General features: G+C 39.1%; 2 protein-coding genes across 4 annotated transcripts; both read left to right on the top strand.

Moving 5' to 3' along the window:
- The first annotated feature begins 10092 nt into the window (after positions 1-10092).
- Positions 10093-11335, top strand: LOC130732623 (uncharacterized). Its single transcript, XM_057584636.1, has 2 exons — positions 10093-10538; positions 10643-11335. The coding sequence occupies exons 1-2, from the start codon at positions 10232-10234 to the stop codon at positions 11101-11103; spliced, it is 768 nt and encodes a 255-aa protein (XP_057440619.1). The 5' UTR covers positions 10093-10231; the 3' UTR covers positions 11104-11335.
- Positions 11336-11842: 507 nt separating this feature from the next.
- LOC130730311 (uncharacterized) lies at positions 11843-16716 on the top strand. Of its 3 annotated transcripts, none has more exons than XM_057582280.1 (13): positions 11843-12876; positions 13028-13169; positions 13810-13893; positions 13987-14571; positions 14675-14802; positions 14890-14987; positions 15089-15173; positions 15263-15349; positions 15427-15513; positions 15582-15719; positions 15825-15946; positions 16145-16220; positions 16319-16716. In XM_057582280.1, exons 6-13 carry the CDS (start codon positions 14893-14895, stop codon positions 16442-16444), a joined length of 816 nt encoding a protein of 271 aa, XP_057438263.1. In that variant the 5' UTR covers positions 11843-12876; positions 13028-13169; positions 13810-13893; positions 13987-14571; positions 14675-14802; positions 14890-14892; the 3' UTR covers positions 16445-16716. The 3 variants fall into 3 exon arrangements, with proteins under 3 accessions (XP_057438263.1, XP_057438264.1, XP_057438265.1); XM_057582281.1 differs by having other exon boundaries at positions 14672-14802; XM_057582282.1 differs by having other exon boundaries at positions 11852-12423.
- Positions 16717-17008: the final 292 nt, after the last annotated feature.

The raw sequence follows: 17008 nt of genomic DNA, 5'->3' as shown, positions 1-17008 counted from the left end.
TTCCTTAAGGGACCGGGTAGGTCAGTATCCTTAAGAAGACTAAGAGAGTGAATCTTAGTGGTAGTTCCTTTAGGAGATCAAGGTTGATCGGATCCTAGAGAAGACTAAGAGAGTGAATCTTAGTGTGAGCTAAGTCAGTGTAATTGTTAGTCACTTGTAGGTTTCAAGTGCAGTTGTAACGATTATCTGATTAGTGGATTGCCTTCATTCTAAGAAGGAAGAAATCACCTTAACGGGTGGACTGGATTAGCTTGAGGGATTTATCAAGTGAACCAGGATAAAATTCTTGTGTGCTTTTCTATCTCTTATCTTTAGCACTTAAGTTCTCGAAAGATTTACCAAAATCCTTAAGGTGGAAGTTTTGTACTGAAAACGTTATTCAAACCCCCCCCTTTCTACCGTTTTTCATACCTTCAACGCACTGAGTCGCCAGACAATTCATGTTTCATCGTTGATGATTAAGGAATTGGAACTTATCGAGACTTTTCGCGACCTCAGTTTGGGTATGCAAGTGACACCTGGAAAATTGAGCTTTGGGATGGTGACGATCACTAGTGATTTTCTGAACGAGATCAAGGTGAAACAACTGTTAGATGAGGAGCTGATCGAGAAACGGAACTTGATCATTTTGGGAAAAGCGCCGGATTTTGAGGTAGGAACCGACAACATTCTGCGTTGCAAAGGACGTGTCTGCGTACCATTGGACATGGAGTTGAGAAGGATGATTCTTGACGAAGGTCACAAGAGCAGATTGAGTATTCATCCGGGATCGACAAAGATGTATCAAGATCTAAAGTTGAATTTTTGGTGGCCAGGAATGAAGAAGAATGTAGCAGAGTTTGTGGCGGCATGTCTGACATGTCAGAAGGCGAAGATAGAACATCAAAAGCCTGCGGGTATGTTACAGTCACTTGATGTGCCGGAGTGGAAGTGGGACAGTATCTCTATGGATTTCGTGGTAGCTTTGCCAGCTACGAGGAAGAGATTTGATTCCATTTGGGTCATTGTGGACCGTCTGACGAAGTCAGCACATTTCATACCGGTGAAGACCACGTTCAATGTGGAGGCACTTGCAAAAGTGTATGTCGCTGAGATTGTACGACTTCATGGAGTACCATCGAGTATTGTTTCTGACAGAGATCCGAAGTTTACTTCGCATTTCTGGAAGGCGTTGCACGAGGCGCTTGGGACGAAGTTGAGGTTGAGCTCTGCCTATCACCCTCAGACGGATGGACAGACAGAGAGGACAATACAGTCATTGGAAGACTTGCTGCGAGCCTGTGTTCTGGATAGTCAAGAAAGCTGGGATGAGCTGTTGCCGTTGATCGAGTTTACTTATAACAACAGTTTTCATGATAGTATTGGAATGGCACCTTATGAGGCTTTGTATGGGAGGAGATGTAGAACTCCTTTATGTTGGTTTCAAGATGGCGAACATCTTCTCGTTGGACCTGAATTAGTACAACAAACTACTGAGAAAGTGAAGCAAATACAAGAGAAGATGAGGACGTCACAGAGTCGACAGAAGAGTTATGCTGACACACGACGGAGAGAGTTAGAGTTTGAGGCGGGAGACCATGTGTTTCTTCGCGTGACACCAACTACCGGAGTGGGAAGAGCGATAAAGTCGAGGAAGCTGACACCGAAGTTCATTGGACCGTATCAGATTATCGAGCGAGTCGGTAAAGTAGCTTATCGGATTGCGTTGCCACCTTTTCTTTCCAAGATTCATGATGTGCTACACGTGTCACAATTGAGGAAGTATATTCCTGATCCCTCTCACATCATCAAGGAAGATGATATTCAGCTTAGAGACAACTTGTCTTTTGAAGTGGCACCAATGAGGATTGAGGAACGTAGGATCAAGCAGTTGAGGAACAAGCAGGTTCCTCTGGTAAAAGTGATTTGGAACCAAGTCACGGGCGATGCTACTTGGGAACTAGAAGAGAGGATGAAGGAACAGTATCCGGAACTCTTCACTGAGCCTTAAGTTTCGAGGACGAAACTTTCTTTTTGGGGGGTAGTATTGTAAGACCTGGATTTTCAGAACAAGCTAATTTCCGACTCACGCGTAGAATCAGTGTAAGCGTGACAGGAGTTTGATATTTGAGAAAGATTAATGAAGAAGAAAGTTCAGGAATTGCTTGAGGAATGTTGCGTAGTCATTTTAGGAATTAGAGCGAGTCGTCTGCACACCCGCCTTATGGCAAGCGTGTCCAGAATAGACTAATTTCGCTTTAGAGCAACGTTTTAAGTGAGATTTCGAATCCTTGGAAAATTTAAAGATTTTCTTTATTTTTCCTTCGACCAGCGTTTCATTTCGGAACTCTAGACTGTACGCACGATAGTATTCACTTTTCGGAAGTCCGACGACGCTAATTTCCTTGCTTCGAAACCCTAGATTCGAGCGATGGATGAAGACTTTTTCTATTCGGGACTTCTAACGAAGTTTCCGTCCGCGTTGCCAGATTTGTTTCGACATTTCCAATCTTTCTTCAGAAGGAAGTTTTGTCGTCTGAGCATCACAGCAAAAAGTAGTTTAACGGGACAGATTAACTTACACCGCCTTTGGGATTTTAGATATCGTTTTTCCCAAATCATAGATAATTGTTTTGAGTTCTGGAATTCTGACGCCAGAATCTCTCTTAGAATTCCTCGGTGGACGTGCTGCAAAAATCGGAATCGCGAAATTTTCATTTTCCCGCGATTTCACCTGCCTATAAATAGCTCGAAAAAGCAAAATCTCTTCATTCTCACCCATTCAAGGCCGCGAGCAAGGAGAGAGGAGGAGAGGAGAGATTTTCGCGAAAACTTGACCAATCTTCGTGCAGTTCGTCCCTACTTCTAGGTATTGAGGTAACTAGCATGAATCCTACCTCTGTTTACTGTTTCTGTTGCGTTTCTGAAGTCGTTTATGTGCTCACAGTTTTGAGCTTTTTCTAAAATTGTCCGATTTCCTTGATTTCTTGGTTGGGTTATGTTCCTTATGTTCCCATGAGTCTAAAACCTCTGTCAGTAATCGCCGATTGCGATTCAGTTGTCCAAGATCTGAAAAATTGATTCAAAACCCCATTAGTCGCACATTTCGAAACTTTATTGTCGAAAAGCTGTAATCTGACTTCGTGCCTTTAGGATTTGTTGTCACGGATGTCATGAGGATCAATGCTGTCAAATTTGTTTTCCGAACTGATAACTTTGAAGTTTTGAGCCTTTATTTTGGACCAAAATGCCCCTGGATAGTCGTATTTCGACCCGATTGTCCGAAAATTGTTCCGACAATTTCTTTGCCTTAGTTTTACCCTAAAACTACCTTGTGAATTGATTTAGATCGAAGAAAAAGTTCGAAAACCCTATTTTCCATAGTGGCCGAAACCTAATTGCTTGGGTACCGTGTCCAAAAATAATTTTTGGGTCTCTATGACCTGAGTCATTGCGTAGCTCTTTCAATTGTCGAAATTTTGGCGCCGGTTTCGTGTCATTCTGAGTTCTGTAGCTCGAGTTATGCTCGTTTTAGCGAACGAAGTCTCCGTTGTCAATTTGTGCCTAAATAGGAACTCTGAAGCTTTAGAGGCTTTCTTTACGATTTCGATTAGTATTAGTAGATCGTGTTGCTCCTAGTGAAGCTTGTGTTGATGATTGTGTTTTCTTTGTTCTAGGTTCGCAATTTCCATGCCCAACTTCTACTCACGAAGGTAAGGGTAACTCAGTTTTAGAGCGTCTTTGAGTCTTGCATGCTTTTATCGCACTGCCTGTGTTTGAGATGAAGATGTTTATATTGATTGGCAGATGATTATGATTATTATGCTGGATTTGGAAAATGTTTTCTGAGAGGCTTCGGCCGTTTACTGGTTTCTGTCGTTACTGCTTCCTAGTGGATGGAACATGTGGTTACTTTGGATTGGTCCTTGGGTGGGCTTTGTTATTGTCTGACTTGGCATATAGGGCTTGAGTCAAGTGGCGATGAGGAGGTGTGTCCTATCATTGTCCCGTCTTGTGTGACGTTAAGTGGCGATTAGGAGGTGTGTCCTATGATTGTCCCGTCATGTATGACGTTATAAGTGGCGATGAGGAGGTGTGTCCTATCATTGTCCCGTCTTGAGAGACGATATTGATCGATCCATTTTGTTAGCAGCATATAGTTGCATTATAGGGAACTAACACCTGACCCTATGTTGTTGGATTTTCGTATTGGTTTATTGATATCTGATTTGATGTTACATTGTTGAGGTTATTATTATCTGAGTCCGATTTATGTTTAAGTTGTTGATATATGAGTTGAGTTATATTGCTAGTTATTTACCATGCCAGGTAATTAAATTCGAACAGCATGATTTTTCTCTTTTATACATGGTAATTGCATGGAGTTAACCCTTTCTATTTGCTACTTGTTATTTGGGCGCTTAACGCTATTAGGCGATGGAGATCCTTCCGCCGAGGCATAGCTACTCGAGTTGGAGATCGAGTTGTAAGCGGTGGAGTAGAGGTATGAGAAGCAGCTTTGCTTCTCTTCTTGTGGATTATGTTGGAGTCTCTTTTACTTTATGAGAACTCTGTTATTAAAGTCTTGCTTCCGCCACTGTTAAAGTGCGCATGTTTATTCTGAACCTTACTTATGGTATTGTAAACTATTATTACTGTATATCGGGAAACAAGTTATCTAAATAAAGTTATGGTATGTTTCCAACCTTTTAGCCGAAGTGTTTAGTTGTTTTACAGAAAAAAAATTCCCTTGGTTTTTAGGGATTGCAGATTGGTCCTTAGACTTTGTTAGGTTACTAATGTGACTCCTCAGTTGAGAAATTGGGGTGTTACACCATCAAACTATGACTATCACAGTGAGTAAGTTACGAAAGCCAAGAGGCAAAATTGAAGTTGAAGTCGGTGGAACAAAATAAATATGGCTTAAATAACTCGCCTCGAATATCTTTAGACTGACTAGTAAAGATAGTCTGACGCTCAAATTAGTGTATCAACAAAGTGAGAAAAGTTCAAATGGTCTATTTGACATGTTGTATAGTATAAGGTTTGGGTGGCCACTAGGGTGGTCAAGTATGAAATTGGTCCATGGGTGAACCAGTGTTCTAGACCATGGATATATTAATATTTTAAGTGTGTGGTCATGATGTTGAACCTTGAACTTGGTAATCAGGTAAACATGGCTTTACTCATAGAATTTTGAATATTTGCTAAGGCACCCCTGTACCTTTTATGACTCTATTGTTTTTCACATTGATTGTGGTCCCATTTCCTTCACTGTTCACCTTCTTCTATTTTCTGAATCTGACGTTTTTGACTTTCGTCCATGTATCAGAGAGTCCGTCCATGTATCAGAGACTCCATTGTTGTGGTGTAAAGCAGCTCTGAGTTAGGTTTCGAAATGAAATGATCTCGGTTTGGCTGATCGCAAAACCTTGAAGCGTGGGTGTAGAGAGGTCAGGACGCGTACGTTTGGTTGTGTTGGTGAGTTTGGTACAGCAGCATGCCAATTGTTCGATGAAATTCCTGACTGAAAACTGAGTTTGGTACAGCAGCATCCCAAAACTCCCATTGCATGCCAATTGTTCGATGAAATGTCTGAATGAAAACTGAGTTTGGTACAGCAGCATCCCAAAACTCCCATTTGTTGTAATAACTTCAGGGCCGTGAACTCAAAAAAAAGGAACCTATTTTCCTGCGTTTCTTCATTAATGCTACACCCTTGATTCACTCACTGTGGCCCTTAATTCAGTCACTGAATGTATTGTTTTGGTGACCTTAGTCACCCATTATATAAGTCTTATTAATGTTGCACCATTGTTATATAAGTGCACCATTGTTATATAAGGCTGATTTATGGTACCCTGATTTATTATGATTTTGATACAATTTGGTGTAGTTAGTCATTGATAAGGAATCTAAGATCTGTAAGACAAAGCTATCTTGGGCTTGCTTACTTTACGTAGCTTTTTTAAGTGTTGCGAGGAAGATTACAATGTTGCAACAAGGGGCAGAGAGGTTCTGAGAATTTGGCCTTATGGATGCTGTAGTTAATTTCATGAGGCATAGACTGGCTGGAAGAGGTATGAGACATAGTCTGGCTGGAAGAGGTAGTTGTTCAGGCTGGTTTAAATGAGGAAAAAAAGTAAAGAGTTCCGGATTTAATTACGAAAAGAGCTTTGAAATGGGTTAGGTGTAAATAAAAAAGATTGTAAGCAATGTGCCCTTAAACATGATAATAAAGTTGAAAGAGAAATTCATCACCTCATCTATGAAGTACAACATGATTGAACTACAACATGATAATAAAGTTGAACGATGATAAGATGACTGAATAAGATATCCAAATTTGATACAGATTGTCTGAATAAGATGTCCAACATGGTTCATAAACACCTCTAGAAATTAAGGATAGGATGACTCAAAGTTCATAAACAACACAACAAGCACTTGATACTCCTTACAGAAGTCATAAACATAGGCATAAAGAAGGCTAATTGTTGCGGACTACACTCATGAGAAGTCGTAGCTCATCCGGGAGAAAAGTGAAGTACATGGTGCTTCCACGGGTCATTTGCAACTGCTTGCACAGCCCATACCAGCCATGACATAAATAAGCTTCATTTTTGCCTCTTTCACAGGGACGAATTTGACAATCGGCAGCAGCGGTCCCGTTTGACAGGCTCACATTAATTGTTGCCATTCCAGTATTTAGGATTCTGCCTGCCACCTTTGCAGGTAAATGCTGCAACAATAAAAATCACCAGCCTTTTAGTCACAACAATAAAAATGCTGCAATATTTCATAGGATGAGGTCAATTGGGGATATTAAGCTTAGTAAAATGAAATGAAATGAAGTGAGAATATTTTACCAAAGGGTTTCTACCATCTGCTATCCTTTTAGTCACAACCTTATGCCAATTATTGTCTTGGTCAAAGTCATCATCCTCAGAATCAGTATCAGACAATATGTGTATGACCTCTGGGTATTCAATTTCCGGTCCTCCATCAGGGAAAATGCGGAAGAAGAAAGTTAGAGGTTCGATGTACTTGAAGTGCCACAAAGCTTTGGTCTGCAATGAGTAAAAATCAGCACACTGCTGCACCCCATTGGTAAATGCAGGCCTCCCATGCTTCAATCCTATGGTGAACTGTGTTGTGGTTCCATTGGGGTCTGCAACCACCACCTCTTGTCCAGCAAGTACGGTTTCCCAATTTGCATAGAACCTTCTGCTTATGTAGATAAAGTCCTGCATTTTAAGAACAATGTACTTAACAGATAGGTAAACTAAAAAATGTGTCCATAGGAACACCTAAAACAAGGTTGGATAATACCTGCCCTGGTCTCCACCACATTCCAAATTGTGTGTGAAATGGATCTTCACCCACAGTTCTGGGGGGCTCCATTACAACAAATAAATCAACTGATACAGCAAGTGCAGGTTAAAGAGGGCTAACATTTTTAAATATAAATGAAGTAGGCATGAAAGAATTTTGATGAGCAAGTGTAAGTGCAAGTTAAAGTAGTTTAAGTTTCTAGACATATACAGACTCACTGAAAATATGAGGGACATAATCATGAGGTTCATTAGGGAGGTGTTTCACTATGTTCATTTCATAATTAATCAGTTCATCAGTTCATAAGTATGGTTGGTATATAGGTAGCTATTAGTGCAAAGTAACAACACAATATTCCATGAAACCCATTTTCATACAGAGAAGCAGTTTTAAATTCCAACATGCAGGATCCAAAATGTTCCAAAATGTCGTACTGGGTGAAAATGGAAAGTACAGTAGGTGGTAAAGGACAACAAAAGGTGGTCCAAAAGTTTGAAAGCGACAAAACCCTTAGTAATATATAGTAGTGTAAACGAGAAGAAAAGGTGGTACACTACAAGTGGAATGATGAGCATAAAGAAGAGGACAAAATGGAAACCCTAAATGGAAAATAAACAACATATCTTCGAAACCTAAACCGTAATTTACTCATATTTTCGTTGCATGATTCTCTCCCTTGTTGACAATTGGAAACCTAAACCCTAATTTGAACGATGAAGATTCGTTGGAACAAAATCGGAAATCACGAACAGAAAAACTTTACCTTTGATCTTGGGACGATGAACGCAGCAACGATGAACGCAGCAACGATGAACGCACAAAAACCGCGTTCCTATTGAAGTCTCTGTGGTTGCTCAAAATCCGCAGTTGTGTCCATCTGAAAACGGTGAGTAATTTGGTGAATTACGTATCGGGTTGCAGAACAAAGATGACCCGACCCATTTAAAACTGAACCCTTGTGTTTTTTACCATTGATTTGGGCCCAAGTCTGGAAGGAAAAAAAATCTGGCCCCGTTCCCATTTACAAATAAAATAAAGGTTTAGGTTATATGAAAAAAGAAAACAAATTAAAGGTTAAAAAATGTTTTGTTATTAATAAAATGAAAAAGAATTGTAATGGAAAAAAATGTAAACAAAATATTGTAAAAATTTAGAAAGATGTCATTTGTCATTTTCCTAAAAAAAAAAAAAAAAAACCAGTCTGCACCTTCTTCCGCTAAATGAATCTTTTTTTTGTAGGCCACTTAGTTCATTCCTGACCTTAACTCACTTCTTCCGCTGAATGAATCTTTTCTTTGTAGGACACTTAGTTAACGAACCACCTATCTTACTTCATTTAGGTCAGTCGCTAACCTTACTACTCCCACTCATTCCACGGGTCACCCCCTCAAGTCAAGTCCGCGTTACATCAGTCATTCACCTAATGCGTTACGTCAGTGATTCACCTAATGCACTTGTCTCCTTCAACGAACCACCTATCTTACTTCATTTAGGTCAGGCGCTAACCTTACTACTCCCACTCATTCCACGGGTCACCCCCTCAAGTCAAGTCCGCGTTACATCAGTCATTCACCTAATGCGTTACGTCAGTGATTCACCTAATGCACTTGTCTCCTTCAACGAACCACCTATCTTACTTCATTTAGGTCAGGCGCTAACCTTACTACTCCCACTCATTCCACGGGTCACCCCCTCAAGGCAAGTCCGCGTTACATCAGTCATTCACCTAATGCACTTGTTCCCTTCAACGAACCACCTATCTTATAATATTTTTTTTAAATATTATAATAATATTTAACTCTTTTAGCCTTACAATAAACCATTTTATAAAAATTTAAAGAATATTTAATTATTTGATCCTTATAGACTCATATTAAACATGTTTTTAAATATTCAAATAATATTTAATTATTTGACCTTATATGCTTATATTAAACATGTTTTTGAAATATTAAAATAATATTTATTTAATTGAGCCTTATATTAAACATGTTTTTAAATATTCAAATAATATTTAATTATTTGACCTTATATGCTTATATTAAACATGTTTTTTAAATATTAAAATAATATTTATTTAATTGAGCCTTATAATAAACCGTTTTTAAATATTAAAATAAGATTTAATTATTTGACCCTTATGGTAAACAATTTTAAAATATTATAATAATATTGAATTATTTCATCCTTATAATAAACATGTTTAAAATATTAAAATATTATTTAATTACTTTAACCTTATAACAAACATTTCTGAAATAGTAAAATAATATATAATTATCTGAGCCTTATAAGAAACATTTTTTAAATTTGTAATTATTTGATCATGCCTTATAATAAACAGTTTTGACATATTAAGATAATGTTTGATTATTTGAGTTTGATTATTTGAGCCTTATAATAAAAAATTTGTCACATATTAAAAAAATATTTAATTATTCGACCCTTATGGTAAACATTTTTTGAAATATTAAAATCATATTTAGTTTAATTATATTAGCCTTATTAAAATCATTTTTTAAATAGTAAAATAAAATTTAATTATTTGAGCCTCTACGCGTACCATTTTTTCGTGAGTCCCGATGCTTCTCATTGGCTTCCAACACAAGCCAAGCGAGTTGATGGAAAGGGACCAGACTCTGTGCCTCTGATAAAGCACATATTCTCTGCTATGCACTGGTACGAAGCACGTGATCGAATATTGACTGATTGTGTCAAGGTAGATATAATTTCCTTCACAGTGGGGCTGGTGGGACCTTTAATTACATATTAACTCTTTCCTCCTTCCATCAGACAACGTGAAACCATGATAAATGAACGGAACCTGAATGGAAAACTTCACTTTGGCTTCTCCTCACTTGTTTACCATTCATCTCAACCTCCGTTGTTATACATTCAACCTTAGCTTTCCTCTGCCATGACTGGTAAAGGCAACAAATACTATGTAGTCTTTAGGGGGAGGAATCCTGGAATTTACTATTCCTGGGATGAATGTCGGGCACAGGTTCATGGCTTCAAGAACAATAGGCACGAGAGGTACCGAACCCTTGAAGAAGCCCAACAAGCACTACAGGAGTATTTTGCAAACCCAGATTCAATGGAGAGCCCATCGTCTTCTCATCCTTGGCATCATGTTGATAGCGAGGGCATCAGTGGGGGCACACCAAACCTTTCTCAAGCGTCCACAAGTCCTTTTTCACCGGTGCAACAAAACAGCCAGACCAGTTACGTAACCCCATCATCCCGCTTCTCCCTTTTTCACTTATTTTTCCCCTTTTTTTGTTGACTTAGAAGTTGAACACGCTGACCACTCTTGTTTTTTGTTCAGATAACGAAAGGAAGCCTGACCCAGTGCATGGAACGTCACAAGGAAGCAAAGGTGACGAAGTTGTCCTGAAGTTCAGCATGAAAGATTGCTTGATAGAGGCATGTAAAGTACTTGGAATCGATTGTCCTGAATTCTTTGCGTATCCGGCAAAGATCATTAATGGGTCACCGCACCACAGCTATATGTGTTATTTGAGGTCTGAAAAAATCCATGAGACACCTGTTGAAGTTGGCCCTTATGAGACTTCACCAGAAATGGCAATGGAACAAGTGTCTCTTAAGTGGCTAAGGAGGTTGGAAAATTGGCATAACTTATCTGTTGAGGACTACAACCATTATACGGTTCAGTTGAAGAATGATCGAATCCAGTGCCTAGAAGCTGAGAACTTCGATCTGGTCATGGAAAATGCAAGCCTGAAGCAACAAAACTTAGACCTTAAGAGGATGTTGAACCACCTTTGAAGTAAGGAAAAAAAAGTCGCCAGACCAATGACACAATAATGAAGTTTTCTTATTTCTTCCTTTTGTGTGTGTAAATATCGTGCACCTTGCTACAAAGACGTTATGATGCTAAGTTTTGTTGTTGTAATGGGTGTAATGGCTACTTGTACCTTGTATGTTTTGCATGTCGTAATTTCACGTTTCCTGTTTGTTGACCATTCCTGTAATTGGAATTTCTGCTGACTGGGATTAATTGGCGTCTCATTTCTTGCTTGCATTTGGTCAAAAAATTACGATGTCCATGTGTGAAATTGATTTCAACATAAAAATTGCTAGGGTCATTTCATAGTCTGACTGATTGAAGATCATTTAGATCTCCTTTTTTAATGCATTAGAGCAACTCCAACCCTTGGTTCCTTATCTGGTTTCTTAACACACTATTCAGCACTATTCTGCACTATTCCTGTGGGCCCGTACTGCCACATCAGACTTAAGAAACTCCTAAGGAACTGAACCAGATTTTGCTCCAACCCATGGTTTCTTAAATTACTATTTGAAGGGTCCCACCCGTGTCCCACCATACAACATAAATTAATAATATTTATTTTCACACAATTTAGATTTAAAATTTAATACTAAATCAATTAAAAAATAATTTAATTAATATTTATACAAATTTAATTTAAATTTACTTAATAAAACCGGTCAAACCGGTAAATTCAAAAAAATTTAAAAAAAAAAAAGCCCAAACGGGCAGAAAACCGGGTCCAGCCGGTCAAAACCGGTCTGGACCGGTCCCAAACGGTTGGATGACCGGCTAACCCGGTCATCCACTATAAATACTCCCTTATCACTCCCTCCCTCATTAACCCTAGCCGTTTCCCCTTTCTTCTTCCTCTGCTCTTCTTTTCTTCTTCCTCTGCTCTTCCTCTGCTCTTCTTTTCTTCTTCCTCTTCTCTTCTTCCTCACAGCCAACTCCTCACCTCCTTCGACCCGCCACCTCACCGCCTCCTCACCGCCACCAAACACCCACAACCTCAAACAAAACCCACCTCTCCGCCACCAAACACCCACAACCACAACCAAAACCACCTCACCGCCACTCACCCGCCACCAAACAACCTTCACCGCCACCAAACCCGCCTCACCGTCTCCTCATCGCCACCAAACACCCACCACCGCAACCAAAACTTACCCCAGCCGCCATCAAAGCTTCAATCCGGACCCAAATCGCCCCTCAAGCACTGGATCGGAGACATGCAGGCCTTCCACCCTCCGCCACCGCCACCAGATCGGAGAAAAACAACCGGATCAAGCTTTCCTTTACACCCTTCAGCTTCTGTAATTTTTTTTTTTCATTTTTCTTTGTAAAAATTTAATCTTCTGAAGCTTTGTAATTATTTTCTATTTTTATTGTTTGAATAAAATTGTAGGTAGTTCATGCAATCTGTTTCTACTATTTCTTCCCTCTGAAATCTGTTGGAAGTGAATGTGAGAGAAAGTATGTTATTTTAATTAAGAAACTGATAAAGCAGAGTTGCTTGCAGAAGCAACTCTGCCCACTTTTCCTTAGCTAAGGAACCTTAAGGAACCCTGCTCCAATGGGTAAGAAACTGGCCCTTGGTTTCTTAGCAACTCCAACCTGGTTAAGAAACCAGCGTTGGAGTTGCTCTTATCCCCAACTCATCTGAGAGGTACCACCACTCTAAACAACCACCACTTAGAAAACCAAGGATCAGACTTAGCTTTGTGGAGAAACATTTCATTTCAAAACCACTTTTTGGAGATGGCAAGGTACGTAAAGATGAACTTAGCTTGTTGTAGCAACTTCTGAAAACCTTTTCAAACCTTGAGCCTAAGCTTTTGGGCAAAGTTGGCTTGTGTTTAAAAAAAACAAATTATTTTAAGGCTTTGTTGGGTTCTGATAGCTGACATTTATGTGCAGACGTGAGGAGAGACAACATCAAGGGGTGGGAGATGATATGGATGTTGATGCTGAACAAACTGAACATGGGAACCCAGAGGCTGAAACAGAGGAGCACATAGAAGCTGAGGCAGAAGCTGAAATGCATCATCTCAGGAACATGGTACGAATCATGACCTATGTGCCTTTTTTTCTTTGACTGTGTTGTTTGTTTTGAAAAACTATGTTGTTTGTGTTGAAAAGTAGAAAGGTTCAAATGGAGCCTGTATTTTAAGGTTTTTTAAAAAGTTTTTGGCTTGTCTTTGACTATTGTTGTTGGTTCTGGACTTGTTTGTGGTTTGTCCTTGTCTCATGTTGTTGGATCTGGACTTGTTTGTGGTTTGTCCTTGTCTCATGTTGTTGGATCAGGACTTGTCTGTTGTGGATAACGTATTTATTAATTAATATCAGCTATTTGGGTTTGAAACAACAAAAAAAAAATTAAGGGTTGCCATGTGGTCCACTATTACTATTTCACTTGACTAGGATGAATGAATACGAATGAGACATTGCAAGTGGAAACCTGGAGAATTTGGAAAATGGGGTTGTATTTTAGGCCCCTGCCTTTTATCAGTAATGAATGAATATCCTGACATGCTTATGCCTTTAATTTGAAGTTAGAAATTGTAAAACTACATTTCTTTATGCTTAGGAATTATAAATGCTTCGTGTTGTCCTAACTACTCTTTTGCCACTTATACTTCCTGCGTCAACTACTCATTTTGTTATTTATACATCATGCATGAACATCCCTACCCGTACAGCTTGATCAAGTGGGAAGACGTGATTTTCTTGAAGGGTTATTCACCTTACTGAAGGCCTTGAACAGCCTCATTGGTTACATGAAGGTGAAATTTTTTGCTCATAGTCCTTGAGATTATTCACCTTACGTGATTTTTTCGACTAAAAACATATTATTCTAACTTGGGTATTTTTTACAGGCAATGAACCGTCATGTGGGCAAGATAGATGAATAAATTTCTAACAATACCAAGCTTCTTCAAAGTCTGGATGAAAAAGTAAGTTCCTTGCTTCAGAAGAACACAATCGACACACCAAAGGCCACTCCAATTGTATTTCAGGGGAGCTGCTCACAGCATACTAGTGGTGTTCTTAACCTAAATGAGACCCCAACTGCTACATTTCCTCCTAGACAATCTGCATCAAAAGGGGTACTGAAGGAAAGCCATACCTTAGATGCAGTGAAAAAAAACTTGGATATGTCCATAGACCTGACACTGTCTGATGATGATCAAGTGGATCTGAACCAACCACCAAAGGAGGGACTGACCATTATCATGGAAGGACAAACAGAACCTTTAAGGTCGGAGAAAGTACCCAAAAAATCCACGAAAAAGAGGGCAACTTTAACGGGGAAAGATTTGCTCAAAGGTTTGGAGGTTGATTTTGACGTTTCTGACTCAGACTCTGATGATTGCAAGATTGTGGACGGTCCAACACAATCTACAAAGACTTTATCTGGGATGAAAGATGTGCCTAAGGAACGCAAGACACAGCCTCGTCAAGTATGTCCACATACTGCAATTGTTTTAAATTTACATCATAAAGCTATGTTTCCTTTTCACATCTCAGCCACTACTTTAATTGTAATTTTCCATGACATAGCAGGACAAAGGGAAAGGGAAACAGGTTGCAACTGACGGTACGCCAATGCGTAGACCAAGAAAAATTGCTAGACAACATATTTCACCGGACCCAAACAAATGTAAAAAAAAGTGGGCCACACTTTGCCAAAGGTGACTATAATTCACTCAAATTACTTTATGGCCAAAAATTGGTATGAAATATTTAATGGTTCTTGTTTTTGCGTTTGGCATGAATAGTCAATGGAATCAAATTTTCGCCCCTCGCAAGATATGTTGTTAACCGATGATGAACTCCGTCTAAGCGCATACATATTTCAGCTTAAAGGTGACCCAAGGTATGTCAAATGCATAATTATGATGACACCATGACATATATTCATAATGTTGGAATGGAAATATGACTATTTTGACATTTTTGAACAATGTTCACATGCAGTGAGGAACTGTTGAAAATTGGATCCACAATAGGGACAAGGCAACACTTTATGACTCTATGCCCAGATAGGGTTATTGACAAGAAGGTTTGTTATGATTAAGGCACATATGATTAATTATAATTTGCTGAACTTATTATTTTATGCTTGTGAAGCTTAACTGGAATTATTTTCAGATAATTGAACTCATGGCTGTGAAACTTAACTGGAATCAGCATAACACTGACGCTCAACCAGCCTGGATATTACCACCCCGCTTTGCGGTATTTATTAGTCTGTTTTTTTCTGGTCAGCGTTTTATACCCACCCTTCACATTGCTTACTAATACCACACTTGCAGGAGGCTGTGTTAAAGGGAAAGATGTCGGAGGATTTGCTTCCTGACTTTGCAGAAGAATGGATGGCCGCATTTGAAACTCTCAAATATGTAGGTGGTATTTTTTTTTATGTCTTAAAGTAACTAAAACACCAACTTATGGGTTCTTTTTGGTTCAGATCTATGTGCCTATCATGGAGCCAAATGGACACTGGTACTTAATGGTGGCTTCCATGGATGAAACAGTGATTTACTTGGTTGACTGTCACCTCAACTCACAACAAACTGCTGCTAGGAAACGCTCAATCAGGACAATTGTATGTCCATGTCCATGTCCATGTCAACTTAACTATATTTATGTGCATATCATTTACCATCATGTTGCATGATCATATTTATTAACACCATTTCAAATTTTGCAGGGGAAAGTCATTGGTCGTATGATGTTTTCTTCATACTACCCTCATAACTACCTGGAAGGAAACTTTGAGCTGGGCACATGGGATATTGAGGAAGCAAGGTCCTGTGAAGACCACTCAACGAGGTAATTAGTTAACAAAACTCCTCTAGTTATTACTTCTAGTGTACTAGAAACGAATAACTTCTACAAATACGGAAATATTCAACTCTTTTCCACACTACGTGGCTTTTAGTTAAAAGCCAACTCTACTTACGCCTGTCATCAATACTTCTAAATCTGGGATCCATTTGTAATCACTTTGTGTTTAATTTGGTTTTCTAGTACTCAACAGTCCACCATATGCACGTTGGAGTGGATGCAAATGGATGATGTGTTCATGTCCAACTTACTCCCTCGGGTAAGCAGGCGACAACTTAGTATTTTTCGTTACCAACTTCCTCCCTCCCACTTGCTAGTACTAATTGCTGTAACGTGTTCCACGTCTATGTACTACAGGTGGAAGATAAACTGGTGAGGATGAAGGCAGCAATGAAACTACTTAATGGGCCTCACAATGAGAATTTGGAAATGGTGGTTGAAAAAGCACAAAAGTTCTGGGAGAGCCAGATGTCTTGTGAATAGTCATCTTTGCTGAAATGGAATGTGTTTGCCATGGAATGTGAATGGCATTATTTTTTGTAATATTTAGTGCTGGTGGGTACCTAGACTTGGTGTACAATGGCCTTCCGTCTATCCTTCTTTTTGACTATGTCTGTAACGTGATGGGCAGTGTGGGATTATAGTACCCCACTTGCTTGACAACAATTGACTTCTATCCTTCTTTTTTACTACGTCTGTAACTCAACTGGATGATATTGTAAGTAGTGTATAATTATGTTATGTGTGCTTGATAAGTCCTATTCTACTAAAAGTATGGCTCTATGTCATATGTGCTTGTTAAACCTATTATACTGAAAATATATTAGTCCTTCATTACTCATGCTTATAGAGATGCATGCCTTATGATAACTGTAAAAACTTGAGTGTGTTGTCTGTGTTTATTCGAGAGATGCCTTATGTTATGAACAACTAAAATGGAAAACATGTACGCAATTAGTGCCACAAGCAGGAAAAAAAATTAGAGGTTCCTACTTTTGAGATCATTTTGGTGCTATGCTAAAAGTCATACACGTGAGGAGTTGGACA

The sequence above is a fragment of the Lotus japonicus genome, chromosome 1 (assembly GCF_012489685.1).
Source record: "Lotus japonicus ecotype B-129 chromosome 1, LjGifu_v1.2".
NCBI lineage: Eukaryota > Viridiplantae > Streptophyta > Magnoliopsida > Fabales > Fabaceae > Lotus > Lotus japonicus.
The sequence above is the reverse complement of the archived record's forward strand: the minus strand, read 5'-3'. Positions and strand labels throughout refer to the sequence as shown.

What these genes read in the sequence shown, in the direction of transcription:
- LOC130732623 (XM_057584636.1), top strand. Translation starts at nt 10,232, where the DNA reads ATGACTGGTAAAGGCAACAAATACTATGTAGTCTTTAGGGGGAGGAAT. An exon ending in GCAACAAAACAGCCAGACCA is followed by an intron (nt 10,539 to 10,642) that starts GTTACGTAACCC and finishes TTTTTTGTTCAG; the next exon opens with ATAACGAAAGGAAGCCTGAC.
- LOC130730311 (XM_057582280.1), top strand. Translation starts at nt 14,893, where the DNA reads ATGGAATCAAATTTTCGCCCCTCGCAAGATATGTTGTTAACCGATGAT. An exon ending in ATAGGGTTATTGACAAGAAG is followed by an intron (nt 15,174 to 15,262) that starts GTTTGTTATGAT and finishes AATTATTTTCAG; the next exon opens with ATAATTGAACTCATGGCTGT. An exon ending in TATTACCACCCCGCTTTGCG is followed by an intron (nt 15,350 to 15,426) that starts GTATTTATTAGT and finishes CCACACTTGCAG; the next exon opens with GAGGCTGTGTTAAAGGGAAA.